Here is a 14,074-nt window from a genome sequence, read left to right on the forward strand (position 1 = left end):
TTTTTTTTTTTTTTTTTTTTTTTTTTTTTTTTTTTTTTTTTGTGGGAAACATACACGCAGTCACAAATTTGAAAACTGTTTTTTGCAATTTGCGTAATAATTTACCTTAAATCAAACATTAGATAACTACACTATGAACATGATGGCTCAAGATGTAGCAGCTATATGGCAAGAAGAGCGTGAAACAAAGGAAATTTATAAACCAGTTTCATAGGCATCTGAGTTCACCTGCAGTGTCGGTCTGAAGTTAAACAGATGCACAGATAAGACAGTCGTCAGAAGCATTGCCATTGAAGTAGAATACACCTAGATAATTGAACAAAACGAACCATGAGTATTACAAGATATGAAGCACAATGATGGCTAGCGAAGTATATAACACGAAGCCTTTAACGAAAAGATAAAACAGGTACCTTAACAATATTATCGGCATATTTCATCAGCCATGAAACCAAAAGCCCAGTAGACCCAAGATTAATAACCACCATCCAGGTAGTAATACTGTATCCGTTGAATATACGTTGCCACCATGGACCGTTCTCAAATCCACCTCTAAAATCATCCACGACAAGTCGTGCCATATTAAAAATAGACCCAAACCTGGAAGACCACAATCCAAATGATTCTAATGTTAATGCATTCTAATCACACGAATAAAGTTGAAAAACTGATGACTTCTTTAAGCACTACAAGGAGCCATTGGTCTTCTAAATCCGCTTATGAGAAAAAATGAACATAAACTTAATTCTTGGAAGAAAATCATATTCTTCATTTTGAAAATAAAACAGCAGGTTAAAAGACAACTAAGAGTAAGCAACCTGATAAACATAAAAGAATGGATACCTACGTGTATAACTGAACATTCTGCCAGTATAAAGAATCATTATTTTTCTTCATCAAGAATTCTGTATAAATGCCTGCTAATGCCGAAAGACAGGCAGAAAGAATCCCTAACATGTATCCTTCAATTGGTGATGAGAGAAGAGATTCACATGAAGACTCTCCACATCCTTTTACCTGAATAAATGAAAAAATACAAAAAGAAGAAGAAAAAAAAAAAAAACCCTATTAAAATTTATTAAAAAATATCAATAATTAATTATTAATTTGGGAAAAGGGAGATTAATGAAGCCCGCAGAGAAAGCGTAGGAGGCTAAGAAGCCAACAATTCTCTAACCACTGGATCCTCTATTTCCCATAGGAACCACATAAAATAACTAAACTAAACCGATTCTGATTAAAAAATACTACAATGAAATGCAAAGATAAACAGATTATAACTTCAAATGCAAAGATAAGCATGAAACCAATGAGATGTGTCATTGTGTTTGTCTATGTATTATTACTGTGATATCATCGCATCTGATCCTAATGTTTCGAAAGATTGCATTTTTCTGATGTAGGTGATTCCAGCAGCAACCATACTCCAGAAAATTCATAGTGTTGGCTAGTTGAACCTAGTTTGATTTTTTAATTCTGGTGTTAGGTTCAGGCACATCATTCCTCTATCAGTGGCCTAATACCTATATTAACTCTCTGTTAGTTAGCTGAGCACTCTTGTATATAATATGGGCAGGCAGCCAAATTAGAGAAACAATTTTGCTGCTCGTGAATTCATGTTCCCTTCCTGGCTTTACAGCAATGTTGCTGGGCCCTTGTTCAACCTCTCTGCCGCCTGGAACCGGTTATTTTTTATTTCTTGCTCTTCATATTAGAAATTACATCCATTTCAGTCTGTGTTCACAACTAGTTTTTCCACCCTTCCATTATCAGTGATGCCAAGATAGGTCTAGCCTTTAGTCAGGAAATCATAATTATCTGTAATATGACTATTCTTATCACTCTTCCCTCCATTTCTCATCTATCTTACTGATCGCCGAAGACATCTCCAAGAGTATTTTATTTCCATGAAATTCCCATAATTAGTAACAAGCCCATAAGCCAGATTTGAATAAATGTAGAAGTGTCTTTCTTTTCAAATGCAATACCTGGCTTGTGGTCGTCCCAACTGCCAACAGAATAATAGCCATCCACTGCAAGTTGGATAGCTTCCTCTTTAGGACTAGCCTAAATCAGGAAATAGAAATATCTGCTCTTATGTGAGAATAAGAATCCAAGAAATGATATGCATTGATGTAACAGTCATTTGTATTTGGTAGAGCATCACCTGAACAAAATTCCAGTCGTGACAATCTTCAAATTCCCCATTATCTGGTATGTGGATGTATCTACATACGTCAGGGTAGCAAATTGAACATTGTTGTGGATCAGATATATAATTGAAGGTATCGGATATAAACGAACAGTCCTCCAATCAGTAGTCATTTTCGGAGGAGGAGATTTCTGGCTCTCCTTCCACAGAAACATACTTGACACTAAAAGCTACAAATATGTATTCAGATATAGATTAATGATACAAAAAGTAAAAAAAATCACATTGCTTCAAGGAATGGAAAGCACCTTAAAAACTTCCGCAAGAAAGGGGACGGTCGCATAGTCATATTCATATCTACCATTACTTTGTGATAAAGTAGTTAAAATTCCCTGTCATACATAGAAGGTGAAAACGATTCGTTAACCGGAGTCTCTAAAGCATCAAAAATGAAAGAGGAGACCAGATTCTAATTAGAATTGTGAAGATAACTCATTGCATCAAGTAACTATATCAATCGAAGCTACTACACCATAGCTTAACAACACAATCAAAATTTCTACACAAATAACAGAACATTCTGCATCCATGTTGTTCGAAATGGTGAATGAAAGTAAGAGGCCGAGTTTCAAATTCTGTTGAGTGAAACGAGAGAGTACTGATTTGGAATCACAAACCTGAGAACTGGTGAGTACGGTAAGAAGCAAAGCGACCATGTACCACTGCATTTCGAGCAATCTGCGCAGCAACAGAGATCAGAGATGAGAGAAATCTAGGGCTTGGCGACAGCGAAGAATTCAGAGCGTAATGGCGAGAAATCGAGATGAGGTGACGAAGGAAAAACGCATCTGGAGGAGGAGAGGCGGAGTACGCGGGTAGATGAAATTGAGATCGGGATCTCCTCATCAAAGAAATTGAGATTAAAAAAATTATTATTTTAAGCCGTTCGAATATTAATTTCAGAAAATATATTAAATATAAAATGAAAAAAAAAATAGTTATTGCATTCGATTAAAATATTAAAAAAGTAATGTATATGAGATATATTGAAATATATTTTTAAAAATAAATTGCCTTCAAAAGAAAATTAAAAAATTGCAAAAAAAAAAAAAAAAAAAAAAAAAAAAAAAAAAAAAAAAAAAAAAAAAAAAAAAAAAAAAAAAAAAAAAAAAAAAAAAAAAAAAAAAAAAAAAAAAAAAAAAAAAAAAAAGAACGGTAATATTATGGGCCGGCAGGAGTTTGTTGTTGGCCCAATAGGGAATAAATGTCAATTTCTCTTGCATTTTAAATTGTAGTCGTTGAATCGTGGTCTCTCTCTCTCGTCGGACTTTCTGAGCGTGGTCTCTCTCTCCCTTGTTCTGATCTCGATTAAATCGGAGATTTCACCGATTCCGCCGGAATTTGAAGTGCGAAATTATTGATATCGACTAGGATCGCATTATCTCTTCACTCTACGTCATCAGATTCGGAGTAAAGTGTATTTTACTTCGTTTTCTCGGGCGTATGATCTCCTAGGGTTTGATCTCCATCTTTCTCTCTCTGTCTATCCAATTTTTATTCTCGTACAGCGATTTGCAAGATTGTATGGTTTTTCTGCATCATCATAAGTTTTGGCATTCGGTTGACTGTTAACCTTACCTACAATTTTCATTGAGGTACTCGGCGTTTCGAACTGGCAATGTCTATGAAACTTGGAAACGTATGGATGTTTCTTCTGCTACTGGAAACACGATTTTCAAATTTTTTTTGCTTTCAATTTATTTTTCAGTTTATGATATTTTCTCTTGTGGAAGAGGTTTTTGAGTTCTAAAATTCTAAGACTTTTAACTGATTAGTGTTGATCAGAATTGGTAGATGAACTACTCAACGTTTGAGCTATTCAATATTTCTTTTAATCCTCTCTTAAAGACTTTCGTTGTATATAGATGTACAACACACACAGCAAATGGCATGCAGCCCTCGCCACTAAAGTACGGAGATCATGTGTTAGTTCTGTGTAGCATTTTGTTCGCCTTCGAACAACTTATCTATTTGTTGTGTTTGTAGTTTGTATTTGAATGAGTAATCTATTTGAGTTTCCTCAGTTTAGCACGTGGTAGTTTTTATTTTTTTAATGAAAGCCTGTGGTAGTTTTTCTTTGAAACTCGTTCTATGGAGAATGTAAGTCATGGCTACCACTTTAATTCTCCAATGTAATTCATATGATCTTGTAGGTATTATTTGTTACTTTCTACTACAATGCTCTGTCTCCTCTTGTGAAAATTTCCGTCACAAATGTGACTCTGTTTTCAATATAATTTAAATTACAGTATCATTAAATTGATCTAAATGTATTGTTCTGACTAGTCTTTGTGATTTATTGTTGCAGGATCCAATCCTTGCCCCTCTTGTTATACCACTTCTATTTGGAAAATGAGATGGGAAGAAATTTTGAAGGTGATTTTTCCGTTGCTGGAAGGTGTGGACCTTGCTTCCTGCATGTTAGTGTGCAAGCAGTGGAGAGACATAGCTCGAGATGATTTCTTTTGGAAATGTTTGTGCGCCAAGAAGTGGCCTTCAACCTGCAAAAATCCCGATCCTCCGACCAATACCTACTATAAATTATATCAAAACTTTTACAAACGTCCCAATAATCGACGTCTTCTCCCTCCTCGACTTTCCTTTGATGATCTAGAGTTTTTTATTGACATTTGGAGTGAAGACAGGTTAATCTTCTCAGAAGTAGTTGCAGGTCAAGTCCTCCAGAGTGGTATGAAGCCACCACCTGGTACTAGTAATGTGATTAATTATCACCTAGAAGCCCCAGAGTTCAAGATGACACTACCTGTTCAGCCAAGGTTCTCAATTCCTATATCCCATACTGTGAGCGTATCTGTGCTTGTAGGACGCAAGGATTCCAATAAAGTTGCTCGTATAGTCAACAAATCTGTATTTGATTACATTGATCGAACATCATACAGGACATTGGCTTTTGACTACCTTGATTTTTCACCTCTCTACCCATTTGTCTCCGGAATCCGAGCATGGATCTCATTGCTTTTCTTGGACGATGGAAATGATGGCATAATTGATGTTTTTGGTATTGTAATGGATTTCTGTGATGCTGCAAACACAAAGGATGAGGTATTATGGCTTTTGGACTTGCTTGATTGGAAATGAAGGGTTGACATTTTCCGGGAAAGAAAATTCAAAAAGAGTTGGGCCACATGCTGGTCACCAAGTACGAAAGTCTCACATCGTTGCTGAAACCGTCGCCCTGATTTTTCTGGTATCAATTATTACCTTACTTGTTTATTGTCACTGTACATAATTTTCCAACTCCTTTCATCAATAAATATGAATGATTTTCTTTTCATGAACTTATGTTTTCGTAGTTTATGTGAGTCACCTGCATTTTGATTCAGACTTAAAAGCCATTTTCTATATTGCTAGGCTTATTTCTTAGCAATATATGTATGTACATGTGTTTGTCACACTGTAGTTTGTAGGAACCGAAGCAAGGGGAGCTCATAGCCGCTCTCTTAGGAAGGATTAGAGCCAGTCCATTCATAAACATGACTTGTTTTTTTATACATTGTTAGAGCAAGATAGTGCAATAAGAAAGAGGGGAAAAAAAGAAAAGAAAAGAAAAAGCCAAAGAACATGCCTTGCCCACCAATTATTTGTCAATGTCATCAAGGAAAATCTGTATCCGAGTGGCCTATGGATGCGAAATTAGGAGCAACTTTAATTGATAAACCATGGCATAGAGAACCTTTAAGATAGTGTAAGATATGGTTGAGAACTTGTAGTGTAAGATATGGTTGAGAACTTGTAGTGTAAGATATGGTTGAGAACTTGATAAACCCGAGTTGCAGAAAATCAGAGTAGGGTGATTTATATAAGAACACCATCTGTTGTTTACAAGGTTTTCCTTGTGTCAATGGGTGATGGGGATGGTTAAATATTGTGTATCGAGCTGAGCTAGCTTGTAAATTAGTGATATACTTGGGTTGAGTTAAGATAATCCCTAAACTCTACCCTTGGGAACTTAGATTCTTACAATATTACAAGGACCACCAATGTCATTGATTGTATATTTTGATGGTAGCTTTTTTTAAACATCATAGAGTTTAAGTTAAGCTGATGACAGTTATAGTGTACTTTCATAGATGGCTAGAAACATCATGCTATATGAAGAGAAATAAAGGCATATTGGACTTGGATGGAATGGAATTGGAAAATTGTAATGGGTGTCAAAATTGGTTGGATTATTTGCAACTATGCCAAACGTCCTATTCTTTTGTAATTTCGTTTTCTAACCCATCTATCACGTATTGGTGGACATTTATCATTGGTAGAGCATTTTTACATCTGTCACTAATTGACTATTCCTATGACCATTATTGATAGACGTTTAACATTACTAGATGTCTATCATTAATTGATCGTTTTCATGTTTATTATTGAGAACCAATTTTTATGTTTATTCTATCAATAGCAAACTCTTTTTATGCTTATTACCATTCATTTTTATGTGTTTGATACACAAAAACCTATTATTGACATACTATTGACATACTATTCCTACGCCTATCAATGATAGATATCTATTAGTGATACATATAGGCGTAACAAATTATATTATGTGTATATTTGTATACAACAACAAGGGCTAGCATGCCCATTGATCAGTGCATTGTAATTTGAGGCGAAGCTTGTGAGGTTCTAGGCGCCTTTGGGCGATATTGTGGCTTTCTAGAAGATTCACATTCGAGTCTCAAGAGCTTTTTTTTTTTTTTTTTTGGAGATTTGTGATAGTTTATTATTCCTTGAGTGTCTGTTATTGTTATTCCTTTATTTGGTTCTTGATAATCCCTTTGCTAGAACTCTTTTCTTGCCTGAATTATCGCATCTTGGGATGACTTTGGAGAGAGTTTCTTAATCAAGTATTTTCTACCAATGATGTAAAGGATATCATGACATTTAAGTTATGAGAGAATGAATCACTCAGGGATCCGTATGTGAGGTTTAGAAAGTTGTAGCAAAAAATGTGGTTTGCCCTATTGTGTACCGTTAGAAATGCTTCACAAAAGTTCGAACATAGTGATATGAAACTCTACTTAATTGGACTTAAGAACCTTTGTGGATCCAAAATCAAGATGATTTCATCCCAATGATATCAGATTTCGAGAATTCAATCTAACAACCTTGTTTAAAAACAAGATTTTTAAATCTAAAATATCTAAGAACCCCAAAACAATAAGAAATCAACCACAGGAAAAGATCGGGATCGAGATTAGAATCACTCCACAAGGAATGATATGCCTCCGTTTATGTCACATGGTCTCACCAACCTCAAGTGGTATATGTTGTCTTTAAGCATTTGGAGCTTTGATAGGAAAAGTGAATCTAGAACTTTGGAACTAAAAACATAGTAGGCGCTCCCAAGGAAAATTTCTTATTTGGATTAGTGATAAGACAATTGTCGTAATTACATACAAAATTTACCGATTGCAACCGAGCTTTGTGGCACTATTCGAGGACAAGCAATGATTCAAGTTTGGGGTTTGATACCTTGTAGATATGCAAGTTATTTAGGTAGTATTGTATTGTCTTTGAGAATGAATTCTATGCATTTATCGAGATTTTACTGCGAAATCATGTCTAATTCATCCATTTGCATAATTATGATAGATAACAGTTAAATTATAAGATTGTAGTTTTATAAGCTCTGAGGGACTAATAATGGTTTGATCGTTTGTTTCTTTGGATAATTAAGACAATTTTATTTAAAAGTATTTGGAAGTATCAGTGGAGTGAAAGATGATTTCTACTTTGGAACATATATTCCTTCTCACAGGTTTAGATACTTTGGTCAAGAATAAGAGAGAGAAAACGTGCTTCATCATGTGAACCTTATCTCTCCATTCATACATCAATATCATGTCTTTATCAAAATTGGTTGTACCAATAATTCCAAGAGATGCGGAAAGTTGTGGACGGCTATAAATCGTACAAATGGTATCCCATGGTATGTAGCTTTCTTCATAGATTTTTTTAAAATTTTTTTTTTATTCTTATTAAATTATAAGTTTAGTTTTTGAAAATTTATCTCTGTCCCGTGATATCTCTACGACCTGAATTTGTCAAGTAAAAAAGAAATGGTAAATCAAGATAAGATATTGAATGGTGGGGGAGTGAACAAAGAAAATATCTAGTGCCACCCTTGTTAATATAAACCATAGGGGGGAGATGATCAAATGACATCCAAACCCATCAACTGAAAAAGATGAACAAATCCTTAGCCCTTTCGTTTCTATTTCTCACCATCTTCCTCAACACTCGTCCCGCTGATGCCAATGTGCGTTTCGACTTGTCCAGTGCCACAAGCTCATCTTACAAAACTTTTATAAAAAATTTGAGGGAAGCACTTCCAAAGGATGGGAAAGTGTATGACATTCCTGTGTTACTTTCGACTGTAATGGACTCGAGGCGCTTCATACTAATAGATCTCGTCAATTACGACGGTCAATCCATCACAGCTGCCATAGATGTGCTAAACGTATATATCGTAGCATACAGCACAGGCACAGTGTCCTACTTTTTTCAGCAAGTTCCAGCTCAAGCTCCCAAATTGCTGTTCAAAGGCACTCAGCAAAGGACACTTCCATACACAGGTAATTACGAGAACCTTCAAACTGCTGCAAAAAAGCTAAGAGAAAACATCGAGCTTGGACTCCCAGCTCTAGACAGTGCCATTACCACCTTGTTTCATTACAACGCCGAGGCTGCTGCTTCAGCGCTGCTCGTTCTCATTCAAACGACCTCTGAAGCTGCAAGGTTTAGATATATCGAGCTACAGATTGCTAACAATGTTGGGACGAAATTTAAGCCAAGTCAAACGATCATAAGCTTGGAAAACAACTGGTCTGCGCTCTCCAAACAAATCCAAATTGCCAAGAACAAAAATGGGCAATTTGAAACTCCAGTTATCCTTATAGACCCTCAAGGAAATCGTGTTCAAATAACAAACGTGACTTCGAACGTTGTGACCCAGAACATCAAGCTGCTGCTGAACATTGGTGCAACAGTTGATACAATGGCCGCCAACGACGATGTGGATGAGATGACGAGCGGTGTTCCCATAAGGCTATCAAGCTGTGGCCATGAGATGGAAAGGAAGTCAGTGGAGAATGGCCGGCATGCAAATTATGTATCGGTGTAACTTTTGAAGTTACAGGTATAGTGGGTATTAAGACTTTAGTAGTCCACCCACAGAAATAAGGCATGTGTTCATTGTGTTTATGTGTTTTATTTCTTAAATGCTAAATAAAATGGAACGATGAAGTCCCTATGACCGATGAAGTCCCTATGACTCGACTAAACGGAATAAACGGGTCGTTGGGTATTATGGAGAAAGTTTATGATATAGATCTTGTGAGATCTCACCTCGGTTGGAGAGGGGAACAGAACATTCTTTATAAGGGTGTAGAAACCTCTCTCTAACAAACGTGTTTTAAAATTTTGAAGGGAAGCTCGAAAGGAAAAACTCAAAGAAGACAATATATGTTAGTTGTGAGCTCGATACATTGAGGCTGTCTCCTAGGAATTTAGATTTTTTTTTTTCTCTTTACATGATTGATATTTTTAGTTGGTTCTCGTCCCATTAGATTCCTCTTTGAAGAGATCTATAATTTTGAAGAATTCAGAGTTGTTGAGATAATAATCGAAGTATTTGAACATGAAAATAATCGAATAGTGAAATCGAAGATGTGTGCATAAAAGATGACCAATTTAGTTGGACCAATCCAATTCAATTTTTGGGTTATTTTGACGATGTTGATATTTTCTCCTATTTTCGAGACTACATACGAGACTCAAAGAAAGTTGGAGTGGAAAAACAGCAAGTTTTGTCTTCGTCCCGTAGACATCTCTTACCACCTATATTTATTGAAGTAAAAAAAAAAAAAAAAAAAAGTTGTAAATCGAGATAAGATATTGATTGGTGGGAGAGTGAACGAAGAAAATATCTATATTAAACTCTTTTTATGCTTATTACCATCATTTTTATGTGTTTGATACACAAAAACCTATTATTGATATACTATTCCTACGCCTATCAATGATAGATATCTATTAGTGATACATATAGGCGTAACAAAAATTATATTACGTGTATATTTGTATTCAACAAGGGATATTACGCCCATTGATCATTGCATTGTAATTTGAGCCGAAGCTAGTGAGGTTCTAGGCGCCTTTGGGCGATATTGTGGCTTTCTAGAAGATTCACATTTGAGTCTCAAGATCTTTTTTTTTTTTTTTGGAGATTTGTGATAGTTTATTATTCCTCGAGTGTTTGTTATTGTTATTCCTTTATTTGGTTCTTGATAATCCCTTTGCTAGAACTCTTTTCCTGCCTGAATTATCGCATCTTGGGATGACTTTGGAGAGAGTTTCTTAATCAAGTATTTTCTACGAATGATGTAAAGGATATCATGACATTTAAGTTATGAGAGAATGAATCACTCAGGGATCCGTATGTGAGGTTTAGAAAGTTGTAGCAAAAAATGTGGTTTGCCCTATTGTGTACCGTTAGAAATGTTCACAAAAGTTTGAACATAGTGATATGAAACTCTAGGACCTAAGAACCTTTGTGGATATATAAACCCTAAGACTACAAATGCTAAAACTCCCAAATCAAGATGATTTCATCCCAATGATATCAAACTTCGAGAATTCAATCTAACAACCTTATTAAAAAACAAGATTTTTAAATCTAAAATATCTAAGAACCCCAAAACAATAAGAAATCAACCCAAAGAAAAGATTGAGATCGAGATTAGAATTACTCATGCCTCAGTTTATATCACATAGTTTCACCAACTTATAACATAGTCTCACCAACTCCAAGAGGTATGTGTTGTCTTTAAGCATTTGGAGCTTTGATGGAAAAGTGAATCTAAAAACATAGTAAAATTTCTTATTTGGATTAGTGATAAGACAATTGTTGTAATTACAGACAAAATTTACCGATTGCAACCGAGCTTTGTGGCACTATTCGAGGAAGCAATGATTCAAGTTTGGGGTTTGATACCTTGTAAATGTGCAAGTTATTTGGGTAGTATTCACTTTGAGAATGAATTCTATGCGTTTATCCAAATTTTATTGTGAAATCATGTCTAATTCATCCGTTTGCATCAATAGTTAAATTATAAGATTGTAGTTTTATAAGCTCTGAAGGACTAACATAAGAGAGAAAACGTGCTTCAACATGTGAACCCTATCTCTCCATTCATATATCAATGTCATGTGTTATCAAAATTGGTTGTACCAATAATTCCAAGAGATGCGGAAAGTTGTGGAGGGCTATAAACCATACAATTGGTATCCCATGGTACGTTGTTTTCTTCATAGATTTTTTTTTTTTTGGTTAAATTATAATTTTAGTTTTTGAACGTCTATGATTTTTTAGTTTGAATGTATAGAGATTTTGTTAAGTTTATATTTATTAAGTTTGTGTTTAGACGGTACAAAAAGTAGCTATGTTAAATCTAAAGATCGAACTATCTTGAATTCTCCATCTACCAGCTACAGGTTGGGATTCGATTCCCGTTATACATGACGAGTATCTTCAAAACAAAATTGTTAGTACTTTATGGGAAACTTCTCAGCAAGTTCCTCAATATCGTTCGTCCTTAGGGCCATTATGCTCCTTCAGGTATTCTCGTATCCTTTCGGCTACGGTGCTTGAAAATGTACGTACACGAATGGTTCCTAGACATGGACCACACAGGAAAAAGGGATTATACTATAGTACTCTTAGATGGCTCCTTAAAAACCCCAGCTTGTGATGCTCCAAAGGCATCCAAAGTCCTCTAGTGGAAAACATCCTAAGAGGAGCTCAAACAGTCAAAGGCGATGTCAGCTTCCGTTTATCGGGTGCAACAACCAGTTCCTATGGAGTTTTCATTTCAAATCTGAGAAAAGCTCTTCCATATGAAAAGAAATTGTACGATATTCCTCTGTTACGTTCCGATCTTTCAGGTTCACAGCGCTACACATTAGTCCATCTCACAAATTACGCCGATCAAACCATTTCGGTTGCCATAGACGTAACAAACGTGTATATTATGGGGTATCGTGCTGGTAACGTTTCCTACTTTTCCTACTTTTTCGGATTGGATTGGGTAGAGTAGTCGGGTTGTTTTTCTTTTTTAAAAAAAAAATTCTATTTAACCTGAATATAGGTTATATGATGTAAATTACATTGATAACTAAAAATTCATAAAGCTCAAATTTCAAATAATTTTAAAAGTAGAGTAGGGTAGTGTCAGACTGTAACCCTATTTTTTAGTTTCTCAGGTTGACCTGACTAAAAAAATGTTAACCTACAAAGAGGCTCCAATTTTCTGCTTTCTAAAACGTTCAACCCAACCCAAACTATAAAATAAAAATAATTTAATCCAACCCAACATTTCTAATTTCAGATGAGTTGCATGAGTTGATCGAGTTATTAGATTATATAAACACGTCAAAGTTAGATGAACTTGACTCTGAGAATGTTTCTTAATTCACCCCACCTAAATGGTGTGAAAGTTATCTTATTTATAATCAAATAAATTACAAGGATATGGAAATAGTAATAAATGGAAAGATATTTGTCTTATAATAAAATATCAAATATGATATACATGGTAAACTATAATTTATTACTAAATATCCTTAACATACTCATTGAAGAAGATCAGAGGATTTAACTCATTTTCAAAAGGGAAGGCGGTTGAATACACTTTGAATCAAACCCACGCTCGTCGGTAAACTTCCTACATAGATTTGCGAGCAAATAGTGAATGATCGAGCTCGATACATTGAGGCTATTGTTGTGATCGAAGCCTCCTAGGAATCCAGATTTTTTTTTTTTCCGTTTACATGATTGATATTTTTAGTTGATTCTCGTCCCATTAGATTCCTCTTGAAGAGATCTATAATTTTGAAGAATCCAGAGTTGTTGAGATAATAATCGAAGTGTTTGAACATGAAAATAATCGAATAGTGAAATCGAAGATGTGTGCATAAAAGATGACCAATTTAGTTGGACCAATCCAATTCAATTCCTGAGTTATTTTGACGATGTTGATATTTTCTCCTATTTTCGAGACTACATACGAGACTCAAAGAAAGTTGGAGTGGAAAAACAGCAAGTTTTGTCTTCGCCATGTAGACATCTCTTACCACCTATATTTATTGAAGTAAAAAAAAAAAAAAAAAGTTATAAATCGAGATAAGATATTGATTGGTGGGAGAGTGAACGAAGAAAATATCTAGTGATAATCCTCGTTAATATAAACGAAACAAAAATATCTAGTAGTCTACCCAAGGAAATAAAACATGTATTCATTGTGTTTTTGTGTTTTATTTCATTAAATACTAAATAAAATGAATTAAACATATGAATACACCGGAATGAACGGAATGAACGTGCACCTTCCTTTTGTGACACCCAAGTAAAAGATGCGTACCTAAATGAATCAAAAGCACATTCGAATGAGAGATGATTAAGAAAGACTCATAAATGTCGAAAAAGTACTTTCAACCCGTGAATTTTATCTATAACGATTCATGTCTAGAATTTGTATTATAATTTGAAATCTAGATTTCCGTACATCCTTTCCAACATGGTCATGTTATTTATTTCTCACTGTTTAAGAGTAAAGACTATCACCACAGAACAAGATGAGTCATTTCAACATGTTTTGTTCTCACTCACGTATATCTAAAACAAATAACGAGGAAGTCACTCAACATTCAATTATTCAAAGTAAAGCATCTTAACCCTAAAGGTCCACAAAAATTTTTTATATATATATATATAACTCTTTTTTTTTTTTTTTTTTTTTTTTTTTTTTTTTTTTTTTTTTTTTTTTTTTTTTTTTTTTT

At 34.7% G+C, this 14,074-nt stretch overlaps 3 protein-coding genes across 5 annotated transcripts in view; 2 read left to right on the forward strand and 1 right to left on the reverse strand.

Annotated features, from left to right (window-relative positions):
- Positions 1-3,070, reverse strand: part of LOC111460857 (CMP-sialic acid transporter 1) — a 4,270-nt gene extending 1,200 nt beyond the window's left edge. Inside the window, exons 1-7 of the mRNA XM_023104191.1 lie at positions 2,830-3,070; positions 2,461-2,544; positions 2,168-2,382; positions 1,989-2,067; positions 848-1,017; positions 414-600; positions 229-306 (exon numbers count right to left, since the gene is read on the reverse strand). Of these exons, the coding sequence (XP_022959959.1) occupies positions 229-306; positions 414-600; positions 848-1,017; positions 1,989-2,067; positions 2,168-2,382; positions 2,461-2,544; positions 2,830-2,880 (864 nt within the window). The 5' untranslated portion in view covers positions 2,881-3,070. The remainder of the gene's footprint in view (positions 1-228; positions 307-413; positions 601-847; positions 1,018-1,988; positions 2,068-2,167; positions 2,383-2,460; positions 2,545-2,829) is intronic.
- Positions 3,071-3,439: 369 nt separating this feature from the next.
- LOC111460859 (F-box protein At5g39250) lies at positions 3,440-5,511 on the forward strand. Of its 3 annotated transcripts, XM_023104195.1 has the most exons (3): positions 3,440-3,668; positions 4,366-4,428; positions 4,521-5,511. In XM_023104195.1, exon 3 carries the CDS (start codon positions 4,565-4,567, stop codon positions 5,309-5,311), a length of 747 nt encoding a protein of 248 aa, XP_022959963.1. In that variant the 5' UTR covers positions 3,440-3,668; positions 4,366-4,428; positions 4,521-4,564; the 3' UTR covers positions 5,312-5,511. The 3 variants fall into 3 exon arrangements, with proteins under 3 accessions (XP_022959963.1, XP_022959962.1, XP_022959961.1); XM_023104194.1 differs by lacking the exon at positions 4,366-4,428 and having other exon boundaries at positions 3,440-3,851; XM_023104193.1 differs by lacking the exon at positions 4,366-4,428 and having other exon boundaries at positions 3,442-3,668.
- Positions 5,512-8,387: 2,876 nt separating this feature from the next.
- LOC111460858 (ribosome-inactivating protein cucurmosin) lies at positions 8,388-9,495 on the forward strand. The gene has a single exon (XM_023104192.1). It carries the CDS (start codon positions 8,424-8,426, stop codon positions 9,357-9,359), a length of 936 nt encoding a protein of 311 aa, XP_022959960.1. The 5' UTR covers positions 8,388-8,423; the 3' UTR covers positions 9,360-9,495.
- Positions 9,496-14,074: the final 4,579 nt, after the last annotated feature.

This window comes from Cucurbita moschata, unplaced genomic scaffold (genome assembly GCF_002738365.1).
Source record: "Cucurbita moschata cultivar Rifu unplaced genomic scaffold, Cmos_1.0 Cmo_Scf00024, whole genome shotgun sequence".
In the NCBI taxonomy this organism is placed as follows: Eukaryota; Viridiplantae; Streptophyta; class Magnoliopsida; order Cucurbitales; family Cucurbitaceae; genus Cucurbita; species Cucurbita moschata.

Coding starts and splice junctions, on each gene's coding strand:
- LOC111460859 (XM_023104194.1), top strand. CDS start 4,565: ATGAGATGGGAAGAAATTTTGAAGGTGATTTTTCCGTTGCTGGAAGGT.
- LOC111460858 (XM_023104192.1), top strand. CDS start 8,424: ATGAACAAATCCTTAGCCCTTTCGTTTCTATTTCTCACCATCTTCCTC.